The sequence below is a fragment of the Phoca vitulina genome, unplaced genomic scaffold (genome assembly GCF_004348235.1).
Source record: "Phoca vitulina isolate PV1807 unplaced genomic scaffold, GSC_HSeal_1.0 scaffold40, whole genome shotgun sequence".
In the NCBI taxonomy this organism is placed as follows: domain Eukaryota; kingdom Metazoa; phylum Chordata; class Mammalia; order Carnivora; family Phocidae; genus Phoca; species Phoca vitulina.
This window is the reverse complement of record NW_022589743.1, coordinates 12,738,257-12,755,170: the sequence shown is the minus strand read 5'-3', so window position 1 is coordinate 12,755,170 and position 16,914 is coordinate 12,738,257. Positions and strand designations below refer to the sequence as shown.

At 37.9% G+C, this 16,914-nt stretch overlaps 1 protein-coding gene across 2 annotated transcripts; it reads left to right on the top strand.

The window, feature by feature from the left end:
• Positions 1-5,136: 5,136 nt before the first annotated feature.
• On the top strand, positions 5,137-16,829 carry RNFT1 (ring finger protein, transmembrane 1). Of its 2 annotated transcripts, XM_032428475.1 has the most exons (9): positions 5,137-5,333; positions 6,609-7,066; positions 7,253-7,329; positions 8,965-9,065; positions 10,552-10,705; positions 11,309-11,467; positions 11,833-11,898; positions 14,732-14,830; positions 15,389-16,828. In XM_032428475.1, the coding sequence occupies exons 2-9, from the start codon at positions 6,664-6,666 to the stop codon at positions 15,521-15,523; spliced, it is 1,194 nt and encodes a 397-aa protein (XP_032284366.1). In that variant the 5' UTR covers positions 5,137-5,333; positions 6,609-6,663; the 3' UTR covers positions 15,524-16,828. The 2 variants fall into 2 exon arrangements, with proteins under 2 accessions (XP_032284366.1, XP_032284367.1); XM_032428476.1 differs by lacking the exon at positions 5,137-5,333 and having other exon boundaries at positions 6,626-7,066; positions 15,389-16,829.
• Positions 16,830-16,914: the final 85 nt, after the last annotated feature.

Sequence of the window (16,914 nt, the reverse complement as noted above, 5' to 3'; positions counted from 1 at the left end):
ACATCATAAGAAAGGCAGTATCTCCCATAAACATAGATGCAAAATCCACCACAAAATATGAGTAAATAAAATTCAACATATGAAAAGGATAATATACTACAACCCAATGGGTTTTATACTGGAAATGCAAGGCTGATTCAACATTTAAAAATTAATTGACATAATTCACCATATTAATAGACTAAAGAAGAAAAACTATGATTTCTCCACATAGGCAGGAAAAGCATTTGACAGAATTAAGTATCTACTCATGATAAAAACTCTTAGTAATCTAAGAAAGGAACTTAACCTGAAAAATGACATCTACAAAAGGAAAACTATAGGTAACACATAATAGTAAAAGACTGAATGTTTTTTCCCTAAAACAGGAACAAGGCAAGGACATCTACTCTCACCACTCCTATTCAACATGTACTGGCAATTCAAACGAACACAATAAAAAAATAAAAGGCATACAGATTGGGAGGGGGAGACGAACCATGAGAGACGATGGACTCTGAAAAACAAACTGAGGGTTCTAGAGGGGAGGGGGGTGGGAGGATGGGTTAGCCTGGTGATGGGCATTAAAGAGGGCACATTCTGCATGGAGCACTGGGTGTTATGCACAAACAATGAATCATGGAACACTACATCAAAAACGAATGATGTAATGTATGGTGATTAACATAACAATAAAAAATTTTTTAAAAAAGCATACAGATTGGAAAGGAAGAGGTTGTCTCTATTGATAGACAACACTGTCTAAGTACAAGGTATCAAAGAATTTACAAAAATCTCCCAAAACTAATGAGAAATGGGCAATGTCATTCAAAGCCACAGTTTTTACTCCAAATTTATGATCTCCAGATATCTATATCAAACTGCCAACTGGATACCTTCACTTATATGTCCCAAGAACTCAACCCCTAAGACTCTATTTCCACAGCTGAATTTATTATCCCTCCAAACTTGGTCTGTAAAAATATATATTTCCAGGGCACTTGGCTGGCTCAGTTGGTGGTACATGCAACTCTTGATCTTGGGGTTGTAAGTTCAAGTCCCATGCTGGGTGTAGAAATTACTTAAAAATAAAATCTTAAAAAAATACAACTATATATATATATATTTCCCATTATCTTTGGTAGTATCACAAATTTACTTGTCTAATATTCATAGCTTTCCAAAATTGATCTATCCATCCGCCCAAGCTACAAAAGAAAGATTCATCTTAGACTTCTTCCCACTCCACATCTACTTGGGTCACTTAGGGTATCAGTTAACTTTTGTTATGAAACAAACTGCTCCAAATCTGAAGATTTATATGGAAATATTTATTATTTCCTGTGATTCTGTGGGTTGACTAGCTGATTCTTCTGGTCTGAACCATCTTAGTTGGGGCTAGGATGACCTCACACATATGTCTGGGGCCTCAACTGGGAAGGCTGAGATGGTTGGGACACTTGGGGCCTCTCTCCAAGTGGTTCCTGATCTTCTAGGAGGCAAAGCCTGATTTGATTACATGGTGGCTGAAGGGTTATCAGCTGTAAAAGGGCAAATCCTAACGTGCAAACATTTTTCAAGTCTGCTAAATTACAACTGCTATTATCTCAATGGCCAAAGCAAGTCACATGAGTTAGTCAGTCTGGGAGGGGTCTACCCAAGGGTATGGATATACGTAGGCATGACCTATTGGCTTGAGAAGGGGGGCATAACTGCAACAATTTATCACACTTAAACCTATTTATCTCCTTATAAGCCCTCCAATTTCATGAATCCCATTTTACTGAGGAGTTCAAGATCTTCTCATCTCCTACTTCAACTATTTTTAATAATCTCCTGAGCTTGTATTACTGTAAGCTATCAGCATGTGAATTTTCTGGAAAATGCAAATCTTGTCATAAAACTCTGCTGCTTAAAACTCAATAGCTTTCCTTTGGCCATTAGAATAAACTATAGAATAAATTCCTAAGACCACAACATTTTTCATTTTCTAGCCCATACTTACTATTCCCTCATATGCACCCTACTCTTTCAGAAACAAAAAAAATTACTTCAAAGGGCTGTTGTATTTCAATACCATGCCTTTCCACCTATTGTTGTTTTTATCTGGAATGTCCATTTACTGCTTGTGTCCTGGCAAATTTCGACATATTCTTCAAGATTCAGCTCAAATATCACAAATATAATGAAGCAGTTCCTTCCTAACAAAGTTAAATGCTTCAGTTCTTGCTTCCATTGCATCTCATACAACCTTCAATTATAGTTTTATTCCAGTATACTACAATTATTTGTTTGGAGACTTGTCTAGCCACTTATGTCACTGGGGGAAGGGCACTGTGTTTTTTTTAATGTCTACCTCTCCAACCTCTAGTACAATTCTTGACACTTAGTAAGTACTCAGCAAATCCTGCTTGAATTAATCAATTAAAATGCCCATTTCCTACATTCTAGATGCTAGTGGAAAGAAAATTTATCAGGTAAGTCTGTCCCTGTCAAATCTTGTCATCAACTCAGTACTCTACTTCTTCAAATGTTACTTTTCAGTCAAGTTGTTTGAGTGGAATGCAGTTCCAAGTATACTAGTAAACTTTCAATGTGTCCTAATATACCTACAATGTGTTATGAATGTGTTAAAGTAAGAATTTAAACATTACAGTGAGATGTGTAAATGTATTAAATTTTAAATATACCTACTGTACTAAAACAGACTGATGCCCCATTGTAGCTATAGCTAGATTACATGAGACTGACTCTTTTTCTGTTTCCCTAAATTATCATACCTTTTAAAGTTTAAAATAAAAATATCCATGTTGTAGATGGAATGAAAGGATATATACAAAAGTATGTCTCCTTGAAAAATTCACTACAGTCCTGAGCCTGGCCCTCAGCCTTTGCTACAGTCCTGATATTTGTGCCCCTACAAAATTCATCTAATGTCCAATGTGATGGTATTAGGAGTTGGAGGCCGGTGATTAGGTCATGAGGGCAGAGCCCTTATGAATGAGATTCCAAAGAGTTCCCTCCACCCTTCCACCACAGGAGGACACAGCAAGAAGAATAGGAAACAGATATTCAACGAAACAGGTACTCACCAGACACCAAATCTGCCAGCACTTCAATGTTAGACTTCTTAGGCTCCTGAACTGTGAGAAATAAATTTGTTGTTTATGAGCTACCTAGTCTATAATTTTGCAGCCCAAATGGACTAAGACAGCCTTACTAACCCAGAAACCTAATTTGTCAGCAAGACTTATGTTAAGCTCATGGAGACCTATAAATATTAAAAAATAAATAAAAAGCCCAATATCACTCTGAAAAACAAACTGAGGGTTCTAGAGGGGAGGGGGTTGGGAGGATGGGTTAGCCTGGTGATGGGTATTGAGGAGGGCACGTTCTGCATGGAGCACTGGGTGTTATGCACACACAATGAATCATGGAACACTATATCTAAAACTAATGATGTAATGTATGGGGATTAACATAACAATAAAAAAATTTAAAAAAAAAAAGCCCAATATCTTAATCAACAGTGTGAAGCAGATCTAATACCAGTTGGGGGTGGGGGGGAAGAGTGTCTTTTCTAACCAAGGGAAATGGGTTTGGTGATAGAACAAACCTGACTTATGATCCCAGGATGCTGGGATCGAGCCCTACATAGGGCTCCCTGCTCAGCAGGAAGCCTTCTTCTCCCTCTCCCACTCCCCCTGTTTGTGTTCCCTCTCTCGCTGTGTCTCTCTCTGTCAAGTTAATAAATAAAATCTTTAAAAAAAATAAAAATTAAAAAAAAGAACTAATCTGACTTAAGCACAGCCTCAAAGCAGATAACTGAAGTTAAACGGTGTACTCAGTTGTACTCTGATACAGGAGAAAATAAAGTGCAAACAACTTCGTGATTAAGAAGCCTCAGAAAGTACACACCACCAAACTAATCTGGGCAAAGTTGTGAATGGTTGTAAGTCAGGTAATGACCAATAAAAAGACAAAGTATCACTCATTCCACTAGTCAACTCATAGCACATATAGGCAAATTTATTATCTCTAATGAAAGAAAACCCCTTGCCAAGTAAGACTGTAGGAAGACTATTAAGAGTTATTTACTTGACGTCAATTTCTATAAATTACAGGTAAAAAGCTTGTAGTTCAGAATGGAAAGGCCTTTGGTGGTTGTGCGGGATGAGGGAAGATTCATGGAATACAGTTATCATTCAAAATATGTTTTTGCCGGGGATAAAAGGGGGGGGTTGTTTCTTTTGGATTTGTTGTTGTTGTTTGTTTGTTTGTTTGTTTTTTAATTGAGAGAGAGAGAATGATAGCATGAGAGGCAGGAGGGTCAGAGGGAGAAGCAGACTCCCTGCCGAGCTGGGAGCCCGATGCGGGACTCCAGGATCATGACCTGAGCCGAAGGCAGTTGCTCAACCAACCGAGCCATCCAGGCGCCCTTGTTCCTTTTAAGATTTTTCTTAATAAACGCTTCATTCTAGAACTTAGAGCGAAGATAGCAGAGTTCCCTATATACAAGACAGGGTTTTTAAAATTAACTTCTACTTCCACCGCCACCAAATCTCTCTCCGACTTCTCTTTGCTTCTCCTCCCTCAAGTTTTGGCAGGGCCTAGCTCACACGGTGCAACTTTAAGATCATAACGAAAAGCCATTTCAGTTAAAACTTCACCACCAGCCACAACTCGGTCAGGGGGTTAAGCTCGAGAAACGCCAACGCGAAAACCCGAACGTTCTCGCTCCGCCCCACTCGTCTAGGGACGCGCCGAGCCCGTCGCTGACGTGGCTCCTCTAACTCGGGTCCCGGGAGACGGGGATATAAGCAGGGTGGGGGGCAGCCTACACAGGGCAGGCGCCAGGATCCTGCGGGACGAGCCGGGGCCGGCCTAAGACAACCCCCAACATCAGGTCTCTCCTCCGAGAGCAGGTTCCTAAAGCCAGAACATTTTTAACCTCAAAACATCCAGATCTCTAAGGCGTGTAGCGGATTACACGTATATACGCACTTAGGTGACGGCGGCTTATTGTTTAGTGCAGACGCCTGCAGGCGGTCCTCAGGCGCAGCCCCCTCCTCTCAACAACCACCACCCCCAGGCGGCCTCACGCCAGCGGGGCACCCCGGGCGCAGCCCGTCCCTCGGCGCGTTGCGCGGGGGCGGGCACGCGGCGGGCAGCGCACGCGCGCGTGAGGACGTCTGGGGAGCGCGCGCGCCGCCGCCGCCGCCGCCACCGAGCTGGGCCGGAGTTGCCGGTAGTGGGGATTTAAGGTGATGGCCTTGACTGAAGGCCTCGAGCCGGGGTCTCCAGCTGTTGCTGCAGTCGCTGCCGGGGCCTCCGTTCACTCATCGTCATGAGAGGTCAGGCCTGGGGGGAAGCGGGCAGAGGCGAGGGGCCGCGGCGAATGGTGTCTGGGGGTGGGGGTGGGGGGAATAAGTGAGGCACTCGGAGCTCGAACGTGGGTGGAAAACTCAGTCCTGGGGATTCCGGAAGAGTTGCGTGCGCGTTTGCTTTTCTTAAATTTTTCGTCCCCTTTCTTGCTTGTGCTTGGAGGAAAGTGGGAAGGTTCTACGTTATATATGAAAAAGAGACTGTCCCGTCCAACGTTGGTCTTCGGAGGTTTGAGGGAGTAAATAGCACCTGTGGCGTCGGAGCATCGGTGAAAGCCTTTAGTGAAAGGCACTAAAAACCACACCGCCGTACAGTAACTGGAAAAAAAAAAAAAAAAAAAATTCAAACTTAGGAATGAAAGGGAATGATAGAACATACCCTGACGTTCACCCTAGCTTCCTCCTACGGGCAGGCTGGGATAAGGCTCTGGCATCTTCCAGGGCTGCCCACACTGGTCATTTAGGGATCCTTCCCTGCCAGTGTCTTTTGCCCTTCCCCCCCCCCACCTCCCCAAAGATGATGGCATTTTTAATGGGCAGACTATATAACTATCCTTACTCAGACTAAAGAGTTACCTAGCAATTACATGGCGACTCCCTAAGTCTCCCTATTTTAAAGGTATTTGGGTAGTATTCTTTTGTGGGGGAAGGTGATACTCTTGGAAGTAGTTATTAGAAATCTTTTAAGCCTTGGGAAAGCTATTTCAGCATAAAACGAAATTTGTAGGTCACCTAAATGAAATGTTTATTATTAGTTTTCCATGATACTTTAAAAGGCATTAAGATTTAATGCTTTTTTTTCTTCCTAGCCTTTCTAAGCATTAAAAAATACTGTCTCACTTTTATAAAATGTAGAATCTCCATCAGAGATGAAACTGCTCCAGTTGGGCAGAGTAAATATACTGATGTATTCAAGTATGAATAAGTATTGGTACATTATTAACATCTGCTGGGCACTTATACTTTGACAGTTTTGCTCTTTCCTTCTGTATTTAGAGAAGAGGGCATCTGAAACTAAATTTTTTTTGTAGCAGATGTTCCCTAAAAAATAGTTTGGGTACAGCAGCAGAGCCTTGGCATTAAGGGAAGGGGGAGGAGTCTGGTAACAAGTGATAGATAATCTGAAGATAATTCATCAACTATGACTGTTGGCCTCTACTGTAATGAATAAAGGATTCCTACTGAGCAGTATATTGTCCGTATTTAACTGTTCACTTAGAATATTTTATGCTCTTTGATTTTTAGGAAATAGAGCGCTGGAGCAAAGAAATCTGGATCACAGAAAAAGTATTCAAGGGTCATGCAAGCCAACTGTAGCCAACTGCACAGCCCTCCAGGAGCTGCAGGCAATGAGGATGCCTCAGCCTCCCAATGTGTCCATACAAAATTGACAGGAGAAGGTTCTTGTCTTCATTCTGGAGATGTTCATATCCAGATAAACTCCATACCTAAAGAATATGCTGAAAATCCAGCCTCCAGAAATATAAGGTCAGGTATCCATAGCTGTACCCATGGATGTATACATAGTCGATTCCGGAGTCACTCCCAGAATGAAGCAAGGCAGTCTGATGATACTGCCACAGAGTCTGGAGATCATGGTAGCAGCTCCTTCTCGGAATTCCGCTATCTCTTCAAGTGGTTGCACAAAAGTCTTCCATATATTTTGATTCTGGGTGTCAAACTCGTTATGCAGCATATAACAGGTAGGGTATAATAAAACATTGAATTGTTTCATTGTCAGTTAATTTTATTTCTTTACTGGTAATCTATCTGAACCTTTGTATTTTGTTAGCTTTTAAAATTGTACATGTTTCCTTTAAATTCATGTCATTGTGTTAGCTCTTGGATTTTTTTTTCCTTTCAATTAACTGGAACTTATCTCCTAACAGGAATTTCTCTTGGAATTGGGCTGCTTACAACTTTTATGTATGCAAACAAAAGCATTGTAAATCAGGTTTTTCTAAGAGTAAGTATAACGAGTAACTAAAAAAACCATTAAATGTTTGTGTAGAATTAATTATATACTCACTTTTGAGAGAAATAGGAATTAAGATCATTTTCTTGACAAATTTAAATAGACATGTCATAGCATCCATGATATATTAAATTTTGTTATCTAAATGATCTGTCCTAATGGTAAATTGTTTCACTTTATTTTCTTTGTATGTTGAGTCCCTGATAGAAAAGCTCGATAGTATTAAAAGATTTAGAATTCACTGTTTGATCTGATTTGTCAAGTGCCTTCATATTTTGAGTAATTTGACCAAACTAGGTAATACAGTATCATTAAAAACTTTTGCTGTTGCCCTATAAAATTTAAAATAGTTAAACGTACATCGAATAGGTATTAAACTATTTAGGTCTCTCTTATTTAAGAAAAATTGAACCCCATAGTTTTTCCATAACACAAATTATAAATTATTAGTCATATAAATTATTGGAGAAAACAGGATTAGTTTATAAAATTTCACCTTCAAGCAACTTTAAAGGGCTGTATCTGTGTAAAGGATCATGCATTCTGACCTGGATATTTGTAGTTAGAACCTATCAAACCATAAAAATGTAATTCAGGGTTTAAAATAGGTAAAACTTTTATAGATTTTATTTATTTGACAGAGAGAGACGGCGAGAGAGGGAACACATCAGGGGAGTGTGAGTGGGAGAAGGCTTCCCTCGGAGCAGGGAGCCCGATGCAGGGCTCGATCCCAGGACCCCGGGATCATGACCCGAGCCAAAGGCGGACGCTCAACCGACTGAGCCACCCAGGCGCCCCTAAAACTTTTAATTAAACTAGTAATTAAAACAATTTTAAGGGGCGCCTGGGTGGCTCAATCGATTAAGCATCCTACTCTTGATTTTGGCTCAGGTCATTGTGAGACCAAGCCTCTGTCAGGCTCTGCGCTCAGTGGGCAGTCTGCTGCTTGTCCCTCTCCGCTCCCCCTACCCCTACCCCATGCATGCTCTCTCTCTCAAATAAATAAAATCTTTTTAAAAAATTTAAGTGAGGGGCACCTGGGTGGCTCAGTTGGTTAAGCGTCTGTCTGCCTTCAGCTCAAGTCATGATCCTGAAGAAGCAGGGAGCCTGCTTCTCCCTTTCCCTCTGCTGCTCCTTGTGCTTGTGCTCTCTTGCTCTCTCTGTCAGATAAATAAAATCAATCTTAAAAAAAAATTAAGTGATATTAATAACAAATTACCTTGTTAAAATCTTACAGAATTGTTTGAAAATTCTAAAAATTATACTTAACAAATCCTTATAACTTAAATGCATTTTTAAAGTTCTGTTTTGTCAGGGAGGCAAAAATAGGTAAAGTTTGTACTTGGACGGGTCCTTTATGTCAGCTTGTAGAAGATTGGGCTTCTTTGAAGCCTGGGTAATGTGGGTTATGTTTTAATACAGTGAAGAAACTTGTATTTTGAAAAATTTGTTTAAATATGAGTTCTGTTTTGTTCACTAGAGTGTGATGATGTACAATTTAACAATATATTTTTAATAAGATTAGTCTTAAAATGTGTTAATTAGTCATTAAATAAAATAGTTTAATGTTATTTATAATTCTGGCATAATTCATAGTAACAAATTATAAAATTGTTTATTTTTCAGGAAAGGTGCTCAAAGATTCAGTGTGCTTGGTTACTGGTATTCTTAGCAGGATCTTCTGTTCTTTTATATTACACCTTTCATTCTCAGTCACTTTATTACAGGTAATTTGAGGTCCAAATACACAGTCACATTTTTTATGTAATCATTTATTTCATAGCATTTTGCATATATCTTAACTTGCACAAAATTGTTGTTAGAGTTCAGTTTTTACCTGTTCCTCTCCTTCCAAGATTAATAGGTCTAAGTGACTTATTCACATTTGTATATCAGTGCCTTGGCTCATAGCAGGTACTATTTAATTTTTGATACTTAAATTTTTAGTTATATAATCAATAATTTTGAATATCATTAGGTTTTTGGTGGTGGTCTTTTTAAATTTTTATTTATTTTTGACAAAAATTATATATACTTAATATATATAACATGATGTTTTGATATATGTATACCTTATGAAATGATTACAATCAAGCTAATTAACATATCCATCACCTCCCTTAGTTATGTGTGTGTGGTGAGAACACATGATCTGTTTTTAGAAGCAAGGAGAAGACTTACTAAAGGACAGTACTTAAGTTTCCATGTCAGATGGAAGTGTTTTGAATTTTTGGCTTTAATCAGATAATTAGAAGTTTTGGCTTCAGTAGAGCTAGAGAGGTGTGGACAGTCTGGGATATACTTTGTAGGGGGAACCGATAACACTCAGATTGCACTGGGTGGGTCGGTAGGGGGTAAGAATCAAAGATAGACACCGAGGATTTAGTCTTAGCAACTGGCTGGATGGTGATGCCATTTATGGCCTGGGAAAGACTGGGGAAGGAACTGGTTTTGATGGGAAAATCAGTTTTGCTTTGAACATGTTAAGTTGGTGAGATTATGTAGAACTGTTAAAGTGATTATAGTTATATGTCATGAGCTTAGAATTAAGGTTAGGGCTATAAATTTTGGTGTTATCCAGCATATGGTTGATATCTAAAAACTATGGAACTCACCAAGACTAACGAGGGGAAAAAAAGTATAGACAGGAGAGGGGGCAGGACTGGACATGCCTATAATTAGAGGAGCAGCAGCAAAGGAGATTTAAGGAACCATCAATCACATAATGAGAACTAGAAGAGTGTGATGTTAGAAGTCTAGGAAGAAATAATTCAGGGAGGGAAGATGGAAAACAAGAAGTGAACTTTGAGTTCAGCAAGACGGAAGGAACTGGTGATCTTGACAAAAGCAATTCAGTGGAAAGGAGGGAACGGAACCTTGATTGGGGTTGGTTGAGTAGAGAATGGCAGATAATCTAGTATTTAGTGAATTTTTTAGATTACAGGCTAGCTTTCCAACCATGACATGCTGGGAAGACTTGTTTTTCTTTATTCTATGGAGGAAAGATTTGAAATGTAAACATTTGAAAAGTCTCTTTAAAATAAGCAAAATGATTTTCCATTCTATTTATTACATGAACTCTAACATCTTGCCAAACTCACATTTTTTACACATCAAATTAAAGTAAAATATTTGGTAGCAAATTTAAAACCCTTATCAAACTTGACCTTTGTATGTTGCTCTGGTTAAGTTTTGATGTTTTTCTCTTGGTAGCTTAATTTTCTTAAATCCTACTTTGGACAATTCAAGCTTCTGGGAAGTACTTTGGATTGTTGGAATTACAGACTTCATTCTGAAATTCCTCTTCATGGGCTTAAAATGCCTTATTTTGTTGATGCCTTCTTTCATCATGCCTTTTAAATCCAAGGTAAGAAACTCACATTGTTTATTGAAAAAATGTTAGCAAAACCACATTAATGCTATTTAGTCTTTGTTGAAATGACTCTTTTATAACTTTTCAGTTTCCTAAATAACCTAATTTATCTGTATTACCTCAGACTGGCAACCATTGCTCAAAGACTTGAACCCAAATATTAATCTAGTCCAATAAAATCAGAAATATATTTGCTTCAGAATAATCTAATAATCAGTCCCCACATCACATATAGAAAAATAAAATTAGGTTTGTACTTCTGTTCTCCTCCAGGGCTTTATCAATTAATAATTGATAACTGACTATATTCAGTGTTTTTCCCATACTCAGTAAAAACTTTAATATAAATTTTTGTAATCAGCAAAAATGTTTTACTTATAGTATACATAAAAAATTTTCAGTCATTCTTCAGAAATTCTTTAGAAACAGTAATTGTGAAAACGAGGTTGAGATTGTCAGTCATAACCATTATCATTATGAAGATTAATTTCATAGTTATTGTGCCAAATGCTCATGATTATTTCAGTCCAGTATGAAATATTTGTGCTATGTATATAAGTAGCTTGTGTAGCTGTTTTCTTTTTCCTTCATTTTTAGGGTTACTGGTACATGCTTTTAGAAGAATCATGTCAGTATTACCGAACTTTTGTTCCCATACCAGTTTGGTTTCGTTACCTTATAAGCTATGGGGAGTTTGGTAATGTAACTAGACGGAGTCTTGGGATATTGCTGGCTTTACTCTACCTCATACTAAAAGTAGGTAACATGGGGTGCCTGGGTGGCTCAGGCCATGATCCCGGGGTCCTGGGATCAAGCCCCACGTCGGGCTCCTTGCTCAGCAGGGGAGTCTGCTTCTCCCTCTCCCCCTGCCCCTCCCCCCTACTCGTTCTCTCTCTCTCCCTCTCTCTCTCTCAAATCTTTAAAAAAAAAAAAGTTGGCTTAAATCTATAAATTGAGTAAAATATTCCATAATTGGATTTTAAATATATTTAGAATGAAATGAATATGCAATAAGCATTGTTAATATCAGTATTTGATGATATGGGATTTTAGCTTCTATCTCTGGGTTTAACAGATAGGGCTCTTTGAATTAAAAAATTCTCTCTTATTTCCTCTTTCAGCTTTTGGACTTTTTTGGACATCTGAGAACTTTCCGACGGGTTTTACGAATATTTTTTACACGACCAGTAAGTACTTTTTATCAGTTAAAAAAAAACAAACACTTTACCTTTCTTCATTATAAAAATGTTTTAGTTGATAAATTTTACAAGTATGGATTTCATAGGGAGCCTGGCTGGCTCAGTCAGTAGAGCATGTGACTCTTGATTTTGGGTAGTGAATTCAAGCCCCACATTGGGCATAGAGCTTGTTTTAAAAAAGAAAAGAAAAGTGTGGATTTCATAATTACATGCTTTTTTAGTACTTTGGCACATGGGGCTATGATAATAATTTCAGTTTTATTTCTGTGATCAGTTTCTTGACTTGAATGTTGACAACCACCTGATAGTTGATGTGGTGCTTGTATTTTTGAATGTGCCACTTCAGATCACTTGACATAAGGGTTTATATACATTCCCTTAAAAATCTTGTCATGAACTTTTGTACTTCCTTTTTTTAAAAATTCACATGGGGTGCCTGGGTGGCTCAGTCGGTTGAACATCTGACTCTTGGTTTCAGCTCAGGTCCTGAATCTCACAACCCCGTGTCGGGCTCCGCGCTCCGCAGGGAGTCTGCTTGAGATTCTCTCCCTCTACCTCTGTCCCTTCTCCTACAGCTCCCCTTGCTCACGCATGCTCTCTAAAAATATATAAATCTTTAAAAAATTTTTTTCACAGATGGTGGTTTTGTGTGTACTTCCATTAACTCTTTAGCTTCTATAAAAATGCTCTCATTATAATTTATTGTGTATATGAGAAAAGCTCATTACCAAAAATGTCCCTTGAAATTTTCTTACTGGAAAAATTTCCCCACCAAGTCAATTCTGTAACACAGTAAGTTCACAGCATGGAATTTAACAGTAAATTGAGACTCCATTGTCAGTTATAAACTTGATTATTATGTGATTCCACTGATGTTACACACTGCAGAGAAAGGCTCATTTGCTATTTAGTAGCCTCAAAGGTTGTCAGTACTCAGATGTGGACACTCTTTGGCTAGATGTAGAGCTAGTAATCTTCTATTTTTTTAAAGTAAGCTCTATGCCCAATGTGGGGCTTGAACTCACGACCCCGAGATCAAGAGTCACATGCTCTACCAACTGAGCCAGCTAGGTGCCCCTAGAATTACTAATTTGGTAACAAGTTTTGCTGCATCCTATTCAGATTTCTTTCTTTAGACAGGTACATTAAAATTGAGAGTTCTTCTTTGATGAAGTTTATTCAATTGATTATATGAGTTATCAGCCATTTTACTATAATTTAGTAAGGCCTGTGCTGAAATACTTTGATATTCATTCTGTGTGAGGCATAAAGAGAAATCACAGTCTTTGATACTCTTTGATTTATTCGTGAGTCTCTCATGAATACATGTATACACATATTCCTGAACTTTGCCAGGGAAATGGCAATCACCATCAAAATAAGTCTTCACCTGAAGGGAGTCTGCAAAATGCCAGACAGGAGTGCTATTTTTTTTTTTAAGATTTATTTATTTATTTATTTGAGAGAGAAAGCGGGAGGTGCAGAGGGAGAGAGAATCTCAAGCAGCTGCGCTCAGGCCCCCAACTCAGGGCTCAATCTGATGACCCTGAGATCACAACCTGAGCCAAAACCAAGAGTCTGAAGCTTAACTGACTATACCACCTAGGCACCCCCAGGAGTGCTATTTTAAAAGTTTGTCAGCTTATGCTTATATATCTGCAGTGCACTCTGCTAAATGACATTTTAATGAAGGAAAATTGGCACCAAGATCATCCATCAGTATCCCAGTTTGTTTCTGGAATCTTTAACATCACCAGACTTAAAAAAAAAATCTTATTTTTAAATATTTTTATCCTTTGAGTCTTCGTTTGATTTTATTAACTCTCAGTATTTAGTAAAATAAGTTTAGATCATAGCCTCAGGTTGAGTCAGGTCATGCTTTGCTCTCATTACCATGACTGAACTTGGTATTCTTACTTCTCTTCAGCCACCTTTTCCTCATCATTTCTACAAAAAGGTGATCTCATTGGCAACATTTTGTCATGTCTAGTTAATGACTATGGTCTACAGAATTTGGTGATGAAGTTATTAAGGTCTTAAAGAGATCAAAAACTTTAAGGACTTGAGGAGAAAAGGAAATTCAAAGAATTGTGTTACCATTCAATCTGTTTTGACAGTTATAACTCTACCCATGACATTTTGCAATTCCAGTTCTTTTGTAAAATTTTATTTTTTCCTAGTACTAAGTGTTCTCTGACTTTTGTGATAATTAAGGATGACAGTCAAATTATTTTTAGATTGAGTAACAAGACACTGTTCAGTGGTCCCCAAATCTTCTTCATATTCAGTTCACTTAGCTTTCAAAAATTAGATTCCTGGGTCACATCCCAGTATGTCTGGACCTATTGAATCAGTCTCCAGTGTGGAGCACAGAAATCTATTTTTAAAGTTCTCTCTACATGAGTTACATTCAGCCAGCCAAGCTTTGAATGGACTGTTTTGAACCAATGCCATAGGTTATAAGTGGGCTATTTGGTAATACCAGGTCACGTAATACGTGAATATAGATTTTATAATAGTTCTATTTCAGATTGCTTAGTCTCTTAAGCCAGTTGAATTTGTAGCACTATCATTATTTGGGAAGTCAATGAATCTAACAATCTTCTAAGATCCTATTATGTATCTGATGAGTTCACCTGGATGCATGCAGTCCATCAAGACATGGTTCTGCATACACAGTTCAGCTTTGAAATATTTGTGTCCTTCAGGAGAGTTTTCAAATGCCTAGTTCCAGGGAGATTTGAGAAATACAGCATCACCTATGTATTTGAGTAATAGGAAGGAAAGATTTGTAGATGAACAGAACTTTTTATCTTCATAGAGTTATGGAGTGGCTGCCAGCAAGAGACAGTGTTCAGATGTGGACATTTGTTCAATATGTCAAGCTGAATTTCAAAAACCAATTCTGCTCATCTGTCAGGTAAGTATATTTTTTAAGCATACCAAATACAGCACTTCTCTGAGTCACAAGTCATATTTATATTAGTTGAAAGGAAAAATCTACAATCTTCAGCCTAAAGTAGCATTCAGGCCACATACTAGTAATTTCTTACCTGTAATCAGGGGTTTGGTACATTAGCTAAGTCTTGTCCCTTATGTTCTAATGATTTGTATGCAGAGGAATGTATGTAAGGCCCTTTCCTATACTTTATGGCAGTTACTCACACTTTATTAAGCTGTTAAATCATTATACTTAAAGTTATCGTCTAGAGATAGCTTATATTATATATATATATATATAAAATATATAGTTTATATTTATTAAAAGTCGTTAAATGAACAGTCAAAAGAACACTAGTGGCTCTACTACTGACACTGCCTTGTGTCCTTGAATGTCCTATTTGTTTTATTTGTAAAATGAAGGGATTAAGTGCTCTCCAAAATGCCTTTCAGCTCTGGAGTATGATTCTCTGCAGTGTGATGATTTTAAAATTAAAATGTTATAAAGTATAAAGCCTAATTTTTAATTCCCTTACAGCATATATTTTGTGAAGAATGCATTACCTTATGGTTTAACAGAGAGAAAACATGTCCACTGTGCCGAACTGTGATCTCAGACCATATAAACAAATGGAAAGATGGAACCACTTCATCCCACCTTCAAATATACTAAGTTGTACAAACTATGAAGGCCACAAAACATTAATTTCATTTGGTTACACTGACTATTGATAAAGACATTAGAATGGGTTTTCAGGACTAGAAGTTAAGGAAAATGTTTCCAAATGGTTTTAGATTATTATGGTAAGACATGAGTATGTAGTCTAATTTATCAAAAGATTAAAGAACCTTATGTTTTAAGAAATATATAAGTAATGTTCAGCCTAATGCATATGGCACATTTATTCTGTCCTAATTATTTGACAGGTGGTTGCAGTGTTAAATTGTGAATGTTTTCTCATTAATATTACCAAAACGGCAATTGGGTAACTAAAACTAGTGGTTTTAGAGGAACTCAGGTATTCTTTTCCTGACATTGTTTTCAGAATAAAGAATATTTTTCATAATATTTTAAGATACACATTATCTGAAAGTAGAATTTTCTTTAGCATTGACTTTTGTAATTCCCAGTCTAAAATTTCTTAAATTTTTCATAAAGTTTGTATTTTTAAATGAAAGTTCTAAAAGCTATTTTTTATCTGTAAACAATCAGATTTTCTAAGTGCAGATTAATTTACTGAGGATGATATATTTTAATACTGTATTATTCTTTGTAGTATGCTTAGCAATCAGTTGTGGACCTCATACATACAATCCTGCCATCAGCTTTAATGTACATGATCTTGCTTTTTGTATAGTGCCATGAACTATCTTAAAGTAACTATTAAAATAATCACATGGATTACAAACAGCTGGCTTCACTGATGATTTGAATAGTGTGATAAAGGAGACCTACTCAAACTCTAAAAAATAATTCCCCTTACAAAGTCTTCTCCAAAAAGTTTTGGAATCTTACACGTGAGTCATCGTTACTTGGGAGATAAAAGCTTGCACTCAGAGCTTCCAGGAAAAGCCTTAGTGTAGTTTGTTTGCCTCTAGGTACTTGTGCAGTGTGATAGAAAAGGCAATGAGGCAATTTCTCTCTCCCCACGAAACCTGTAAGGCAGAATCAAATCTTTAACAGAAGTATGAAGGGCTGGTTATACCTAGAGTAGAAGTTTCTGCCCATTTCCTCTATTACCATTAATCAGTTTGCACACGAGGAAAAGATAGTGGAAAGGAAAAGTTGGGAGGTAGAAAATAAATTTGCAGTATTAAGACAAAGTCTAAACCAGCATATGAATTAATAGCATATGGATTAATGACAGTGACCAACCAGCTACAGATTAAGTCCTTTTCATGCCTGTATAGCCACCCAAATTGACAAAAGAATATTAGAAAGCGGGGCACCTGCGTGGCTCAGTCGCTTAAATGGCTGCCTTCGGCTCAGGTCATGATCCCACAGTCCTGGGATCCGAGCCCTGCATCGGGCTCTCTGCTCAGCGGGGACCCTGCTTCTCCCAC